The sequence below is a fragment of the Poecilia reticulata genome, linkage group LG7 (assembly GCF_000633615.1).
Source record: "Poecilia reticulata strain Guanapo linkage group LG7, Guppy_female_1.0+MT, whole genome shotgun sequence".
NCBI lineage: Eukaryota > Metazoa > Chordata > Actinopteri > Cyprinodontiformes > Poeciliidae > Poecilia > Poecilia reticulata.
The window spans coordinates 22,239,355-22,248,327 of NC_024337.1; the positions used below are offsets into that span (position 1 = coordinate 22,239,355).

Consider the following 8,973-nt stretch of genomic DNA (forward strand, 5'->3'; position numbering starts at 1 on the left):
CATACACTGAATTAGAAAAATACTTTCCCTGTTCAGTAATGGAGCAACGTCTTTGGATAAAAAGATCACTGCCACTGCAGAATGATTTGCAAAAGGAAAAGTGGTAGCTCCAGAGAATATGTTTGTTGGAGATCATGTTGTATTTCAGTCTACAAATGCTGTGTTGTTTTTTGTTTTCTTTTTTCCCTTTCATCCTCATCTGCTTCCTACACAGATACTTAAAATACAACAGCGAGGCCAACACACATGCACTTGATCACATGTGGAAATATTTTCACAGTTTTTACTGATGGGCTTCTCTGAGACACTAACAGAGGTTTCACTTTATAAGAAGCAGATTTCCCAAAGTCAGGCGTTATGCAAGTTATTATAAAACATAAGGCGTGACCATCACTTGATAAACATGAGTTGAAATCATGACAGACGGCATCCTTTTTCAGCAGTGTAGTGTCATGTTATCAATTACTACGTATTAATGAATAAATATGATACACTTATGAATAAACTGTGGCAGGATGTTATTCCTACCACATGACATGTGGTATGATGTGAATACATCCCTTGTAAAACTGCCACAGTGAATAGTTTGTGCATATTTCATTCATTCCGTCACTTTCTTCCAGTAGGAAAAACTCAGAGGAAGTGATCAATAACAGTTTATTGACCAGAGTTTCTGTTGAATCTGCACAGCAGTCCAGTATGGCAATAAATTTTGATATACAAATATTTAGTGAGAACTTGCTTAAAACAGACATGAGAAGATTTATTTACACTGAACATTACGCGTTATCTTATCGGAACTTCAGTGATTTCCAGAGAAGATGCTGTCTGTGAAGTTATGGAGATCCTTTAATAAAACTTAGATATAAACTGGTAGCTCACAGCACGGGCTGAATCAATTAAGTCTGCTACTCATAGTTATGTTTTTATTACTATTATTATTACAGTGATTGAGTAGACTTATGGAAATAAATAACTTATGAGAACAACATCACAAACACTTGGTTAATTGAGCACAAATAGAGAGGGAAGAAAATGCCACAGTAAAAACAAAAGAAATTAGTTAACCTGAAAAAGACACCTGCAACACATAATGCTCAATATACACAGCTCTAAAAAACATCCGTTTTTGTTTTTGGTCAAATCTAAGCTTCTGATTAAACTGGTAAGCTGAATACATCACACATATAGGGACATGAAAACTTGGATTGGACAAAATGTACAGCTTCCCAAGTACGGTGGTTGCTAATGCAGTGGTGGGCTCCTCGATGTCTGAAGAGAGAGAAGAATGAAAACAATGCCATTATTACACGTGTTCAGCTTTATATGTTTGACTGTATGCAAAAACATACAATATCTGATGAATACTCACATCACTGTGGTTCCATCTCTATATCCTGTTGGTCGATGCTTTAATCAGAGAGTTTGCACGTTAGTATCACTTTTGCATTTGTGAGAAAACAGCATGACTTTTGTTTTGACTTATTGCATGTCCTTACTTTACGTTTGTGTCTAATCTTGATCCACAATGGCAGTAACTTTTCTGTTTTGGAAAGAAAAGATTTCATGTTATTAGACAAATATGCATAATTAGAGAAAACTAGAAACAAGAACAAGAAACACAAATCATTTTATTGAATTTCAATTTCATTATCAATCAATCAAATTTTATTTGTATGGCACATTTCAGCAGCGAGGCATTTCAAGGTGCTTTACATAATAAAAAATAAAAACAGCATGCGACATTGAATAAACAGTAAGAAAGAGAAAGATTTGGACAAAGTCAGAGCAGGAAAACTACACTGTAGTAAGGATGGATCAAAATCTTTTACTGTTTTTCTCAGTTGCATTGGTGCATTTCTCAAATCATTTTGAACATTTGGAAACAGTAAGTGCATTTCTCACAACAATTTGTACAAACAGCAAAACAGCCTGGACTACCTGCAAAATCCAGTGTCTTTCTCAAAATCCTTAAATTAAATATCTTTATCAATGAACATGTCAGTGCTTCACAATGTCAAGTCCTTGTTTCATTGAGTTTGGGCTAATCAAATTGATTAGTCAAATTGATAAGTCATGTTGTCAATGTGGCGTAGTACTCTGGAGGGATACTTTGGTGTAAACTATGGCTAAAGCTTTGATGACAAGAATTGTACATTATGATGGGAGATCCAAGATTCATATTTATGATGTAATTTGTTGACAAACTATGGAATTGTGATACAGAAAGGAGAGCAAAATAAAAATAATAAAAAAACAAAACAGAAGTAGCAATAGGAAGGAACGTAAGTAAAAAAAAATCTCCTTAAAGAGATTCATTGCTGTGGGAATTACTGTCCAGTCTTTCTACACCTTCCATCTCCATGCTGAGAAAATTAATCAGTTGGGTTAAGGAATGAAGAGTACGGTAAAAGGAAATCCATTAGAATCTTGTTGCGACTCTCACACCATTGCCTGATGATATTGGAGAGATTGAAACTGGCACGATATCTTCAGCCTCTTCCTCAGTTTCGCCTCTTAGCTCCTTCGCCACAGCGTCACTCCTCTTCCTTTTCTTCTTCTCTCTGGCTGTTGACTCCGTCCAAGTCCTTGTCCTTCCACTGTCAGAAATGTAACATTGTGTTGTTTTCTGGCTTTATTCACGATATGCTTACCAGTTGATGCACCTTCAGTCTATTTCAGAAAACTGGTTGATCATTGGTTGATCTAATGCTTCACACATTTACCTAGGCTGGAGAAACTCAGGAATCACCTGGGAGCAATTTACCAGTTCAGGACGGATTTAGAAAAAGGTTTAATAAAAATGTCTAGAAATATGATAGACATATTATGACAATCTGTTCAGGCATTTTGCATGTTAAGACTTATACAATGAAATTATGCTGTTGTGAAGGTCGAGTCTGTTCAACAGAGACCAGTATAATACATTTTGATCAACATGACAAAAGCAATTGAAAATGTAGGAAAAAGCAGATGATCATACATAATCACTTACACATTACACAAAAGCATGTGCAACTTGATAAAATGAACATAAAATTGCTTTTTTGATGTGTACAAGTGACAAATTGAAGACTGAGCAAGTAGGTTTGAGAATTTCAATTCTGTTCTGAGAAATGCACCAAAGCGACTGAGAAAAAACGGTTCTTCTGTTTGTATCCTTATTCACTTGTAAGTGAGTCCTTGGAAAGTCCAGGAGCAACAATGTTATCAGGTTTGATGAGATTTAAATAAATAACTTTTTATTTTTGGACAAATATAAACGAAACTTAATGTTATATAGCATCTATTATTTTCATCTAGGCTGCATACAGAATATGTTGAGCCAATTACAGAGCAATTATTTGTAAAAACAGGAGGAGAAAACGCAGGCTAGAGGTAATTTATCTTCCGACGTGATAGAGACCTGAAGCACTCAGTCAAGATAGCAAAAGAGTCTGTGAATCTAGTTGAGTGGTGCAGCCAGAACCCAGACTTAAATCCAAATAACTGTTTCTGAGAACACCTAAAAAAAAACAATTTACTTTCACTTCCCATCCAAATTGACTGAGCTTTATAGGATCTGCTGAGAAAAAGGGCAGAAATTTCTCAAACCAGTGTGCTGAGCTTATAAAGACACAGCCAAGAAGGCTTAAGCTGTGATTGCTGCCCAAGGCCCAAAACAAAAAAAACAATGTTAGGTCAAGAGTGTGAGTACATATGAAACACTGGACTAACAAGCTTTTGGCAATTACAAACAAAAAATGTTTCTTGTCAAATCATTACAGGATACTTGATTAAAATACTTGAGTCATTTTTAAAATAAGTAAAATATGTACAAAGTCAAGGGGTGTGGTGGCGTTACATGGATTACAATTATGCCAAAAAGACAAACAGAATTAACAACAACATCATGTGGAACCTTAATCCCACAAGGTTCAGTTTGTTTAAACGCCAAGTAAAAGTTAGGCTATTATTGTTACCAAGAACCAGATATGTTCCTTATTTATTTAACTTGACCAAGATTACTTGAATATGTAATTTGACATCTCAAAAATGACTGTTAATTGTGCTCACTGATCCACACGTCCCCACAAAGACACGCTGGCTGCAGTGGTTTGAAAAATAACTCTGTTGTTTACAACTGTGGCTACTTTCTGCGCATTTTAGCTACCCTGCTGTCCAATAGCCAAGCATTCTCACTGCAAACACAGATGATTTTGATCAGTGTGCAAGAAGTCAATGCTTAGGCACAGCTTGTATGACAACGTATCTTAGCCACATGCGGCAGGAATAAACACTAAAGAGATTCTGAAGACGAACAAAAGACTTTAAGAGCACACAACTTCAAACCTAAGAATAGTCTTCCACATGTGAGGAATTATCCACTTTAAGTGGAACTTTTGCTGTTCCACTTTTTGTGCATTTACTGTAATAACATTTGACCAAAGGAACAGATAATTTGAAAAACTTGATAAAACTTTCAAGGTCATGGATTTAAGGTGAGCAAGATTGCGCCACACCATTTTTTTGACAGACGTTGAACTCTTGGTTTGATATGGGGTCGATTTGAATAAGAACATGTTGATGTACGTATGTATGTGATTTGTACATTTGTGCTGGAGTAGTGGAGGGTACCCCCAGTCATTTTTATGTTAAAGGGGGAGGAGACGTTTCAAAAATATTTTTTTTCTGGAAACACTTCAACTGAGGGCATGAGTTGTATCTGCAAATATGTCCACAAGTTAAGTAATTTGCAATATCTATCTATCTATGGACGAATATTGTATTCTTCCATCTATCTATCAATCCATACTATCCATCTATGATGTTCAAAAATAAGTCTTCTAGAGACAAAACAGGGTCAATCTTTGAAAATGTCTCTCAAAAAACAAATCAACAGTGTCTTGTACTTAGACTAGTTAATTAGCAATATAAAATCATCACATTACATGATTATTGCTGCAATTAAATTAGGTTTTCTGCTGGCTGCGTCTCAATCTGAAGAATTTTATCATCAAAATAAACCGCGCTTTGTTGCTCAGGGGTCATCTGAGGCTGTGGCTTCATGTAGACATCTGTGTTGCTCTAATGCCATGAAGGGTTTCAAATATCCAACCAATGCAAGCGGACTTTCAAATATTGATCTAACAAGTATTCACAGTTGTCCGTTGGCTATGGTGCATTGCATTTGAGAACAAATTTCCACAGTTAACTGTAACTTGAAACCCCTTGGTTAGGGACTGCATCTGTTGTTTGACTTCCAAATTTTTTGAACACTGATTACAGCTCATTAGATTGACTGAAAAATACAAACATAATTTGGTCAGGCCTTGTTCTTTCGAATCCAATACAATATCTTGCATGTTTACAACTTTTGCATCTGTCTCTAACTACCTAAATTCAGCCCATATAAATAGTTTTAGCTTCAAGTACAACATACCCATTGTCTAACCTAAATTAAAAGCTTGTGATCAGTGAATTCTGCCTTCCTCATTGCCAAGTACAAGCATAACTGATGAATTAATAAACCAATAAATAATTAAATGCTAAATTTGCAAAAGGTGTCATTACATATATTGAGAAACAACAGGAGTGAAATGTTACATTTGATTTGTGGTGTACAAGCTGTAGGATTAAGAAAACTCCTTTAAGTCATTCAGTCCTAAAATATTTACTTTGCACATTTACTAGAGTAAATAAGTGTAATGTACATGCAGAAAAACAGTAGAGCCTCGTAATAATCACAATTTTAACACCACTATTATGTGCAAATTGCTCACTCCTCTATGGTATGCCATTCCACTTTAAACAATCAGTTTGAACAATTGATACTTCCCAGAAGAGAAATGAGTCCCGCATGCCTTCTCGTGCTGCCTGCTCTGCGTACCTGCAGTTTAGGGCTTGGCCAATGAGTCAATCAAATCATGGTTGGAAGAGAATGTTCCCATCCCTTTTCTCACTGGAGAATCGTCCTATTAGTATTCAGTAATATTTGTCATCAAAGAGCAAATTCCTTTCCACAAATAGTGGTTAACATTGCTAATCCTTTTAGACAGGAAAAACAAAAACAAATCCATTAAGCATAATCGAAACTGTTTCATAAAGAGAGCATGCCAAACAATATCAGTGAGAGCATGAATTCATCTAATTGCAGCAGCAAGGGAAGGAACTCAAGTCAAAAAAAAACTCAAGAGTGCACAGATAAATGCCTGAGATGACGATGGAAGAGCTATTTGCCTGATTTTTTCCCACCATACCACAAGACTCTGCTGGACTGTTATAAACTCTACAAAAGAGGGGAAGAAGAAAATGTTTCTTCTAAATTACAACATCTATTTGTCAACCCCTATAAAAGCTTGAAAGGAAGTATTTTCATTTGAGCAGTTCTCTTTTATCTCAATCCACTGTCTTGCTGTTCCCTTCAGCTTGTAAAGAACCACAGGAGTCCTGGTAGGTATTTCTATCAATATCCTGACAGCATTTTATCCCATCATGGGGTATTTGCGATAAACACAATAGGCCTGTGGTGAGTATACTCAAAAACAGCCACAAATTCCCAAAAATATAATCCATCACTGCTAACAAGCATTATTGTCTGGGTCAAGACAGCAAAATTACAACAAGAAGTGAGAGGGAGTAAGTATTTTTAAATGTTCTGTTAGGACAGACATTGCCCTCACAGAGGAAAAACAGGTAACACGCTGATACTACAGATGGAATGCATTGTTACAACCACCAAGTTACGACTCAGGTGCATACTTTTTTAGATCACAGCATGCTGTGATCTAAAAAAGATCGTACAAAAAAGGATGCGTCCATCCTTTTTTGTACGCACAAAGCTCAAAGCACACGGTTCGTGTAAAGATCTAACAGGATTGATAGGTTGATAGGTTTTGGTTTTTCAAAATACCTTTGGGATTTCTGGGGTGTACTTTTATCCTGTTTTTTATCATCACCTTCAGGAAGATTGTTCTCTGATTTTATTGAAAGGAGCATGACAATTGTTGCGTGAGAACCGGATATCGATGTTTGGCAAGTCTCCCGAGATAAGTACAGCGGTCAAATCCATGTGTGTGCTTAAAAAGAACATGCCGGTATCACAAAATGAGATTGATGTAAGCACCATTGTTGCTACACACACATGCTGTCAGGGCTGGCCCAAGCCTCCATGAGGCCCTAAGTGAAATTTGGTTATGGGGCCATCTAGTTCTGCTAAGAATGTGGACTGGCTGCAATCAGCAGTCCGATCATTAGATCATTCACACACCTGCTATAAACTTATTGCATCTCTGGCAGTGCTGTTTACATTATTTACATGTAAAATATAGGACACATTTATTGGCCAACTGATTTATTGACCAGTTGATTTCTGGGCGCCAATTTCCTTAATTTTGGGGGATCGTGATGGGTCGATACTTACATCTGAAGCCCATCTTATCGGACCACCAGGTCAGGTCTACACGTCTGCAGTTAACAATATTCACCCCACTGTTGCCAACTCGGTTACTTCCTTGCTATATTTAGCAACATTTCAGCCAAAAAAAAATGTATATCAGAAAAAATCAAAATCGGCAGGTCATGCTTTTTAAAGATCGGTAACCAGGGATCGGCCAGAAAACTGTAATCAGTGCAGCCTTACACACATATTTATAACATTCTTTGATTAAATTAATTTCTCTTAAGCGTAACTCCAATAGCTAAAATTTTTATTTATACCAGGCGAGTCTTTCTGCCCTGGAATGTGGACCGTTACCAGTACCGGGTTGATTCTGAGCCTTCAAATGATTTTAAAAGAAGTTTCACATAACTTAGAAGTTGATGTAAAACTAATGTTTTAGTCACAAAATGATTAAGCTCAGCAGCAAACAACATATCCCCATATACAGCATAGAGTAGCTAATCGATGTAGCAGCTATGTAGCCTGACGTAAAAACATTTTGCTAGACAATGTCAAACATTGAGAGGTTTTAATTATTGTTATCAAACGTTATCAAACACGGTGTTTTGAAGCCAAAAATACCTCAGAAATATACACAGCCAAGCAGGAGGATCAACTCATTTAAAGTTAAAACTCAGTTTCACACAAACACAAAGACGCTAGCGTAAATGTTTGGCTGTTGAATTGGACTGTTCCAGGTTGCTATCAAGCTAATTTCCTATTGGCAGCTTTACAAACCTTTTACATTACATTACCAAGGCACATTAAAACAAACCTTTATCTTAGCTTTTTTCTATTCTTCCTCTTTCTTTTCTCCTTCCCAAAACAATGTTTTTGAGACATTGTTTTCCTTACTTAACTTCTGACTGGAGCTAGCATAAACTTCTGTTTACTTCTGACTGACGTTGCACGGCATCTCATATTACCGGCGAAGTGTGCGGTACTTACCGCGGCCACCAGGGGGCCCCGAAGAGCATTTTTTAATATATTTAATACATATTAAATATATATACATGATCAAATGTATATTATTGTAAAAACAAATCACTTCATAGTGAAATTGTGTGTCTTTGATAATATAATGACATATAACTTATTACTAAAACAAAAATAAAAATTAAAAAAATCAGCTCCACTGAGTGGGCCCCTTAGTGGCCCTGGGGTCCTAAGTGGCTGCTTAGTTTGCTTATGCCTTAAGCCTGCCCTGCATGCTGTTTTCAGAAATTACAGAAACGTGAGAACATTATTCTCACCCACAACTTTCTTCGTGTTATGCTTGTTGTCATACTTAAATGTTTCAGATTCTCAAACTACTTTTAGTTGCAAGTGAAGATAACCTGAGTAATAAAAAAAGCACTTCTAGCAGAATGATGTCATTTGTTAACCCCTTAAATGCTATTTCTATTTCATTGTTGAATCATGAGGCAAGTGAAGCCTTGAAATTTGAGGATGTTTTCCATTTGTGACTTTCTGGATGAGATTTGCAAGCAATCTTGGATTGATTTTAGGCCAGCCACATCAGAAAGGGTTTACTATTATTCCATGTTTATATA

At 36.4% G+C, this 8,973-nt stretch overlaps 1 protein-coding gene across 3 annotated transcripts in view; it reads right to left on the reverse strand.

Moving 5' to 3' along the window:
• Positions 1-640: 640 nt before the first annotated feature.
• Positions 641-8,973, reverse strand: part of csf1b (colony stimulating factor 1b (macrophage)) — a 14,610-nt gene continuing 6,277 nt past the window's right edge. For all 3 annotated transcript variants that reach the window (XR_001776818.1, XM_017306028.1, XM_008414015.2), the window contains exons 7-9: positions 1,500-1,543; positions 1,373-1,410; positions 641-1,272 (exon numbers count right to left, since the gene is read on the reverse strand). Coding sequence is in view for 2 of the 3 variants with exons in the window: in XM_017306028.1 (XP_017161517.1) it covers positions 1,374-1,410; positions 1,500-1,543 (81 nt within the window). In the remaining variant the exon portion in view is untranslated. The remainder of the gene's footprint in view (positions 1,273-1,372; positions 1,411-1,499; positions 1,544-8,973) is intronic.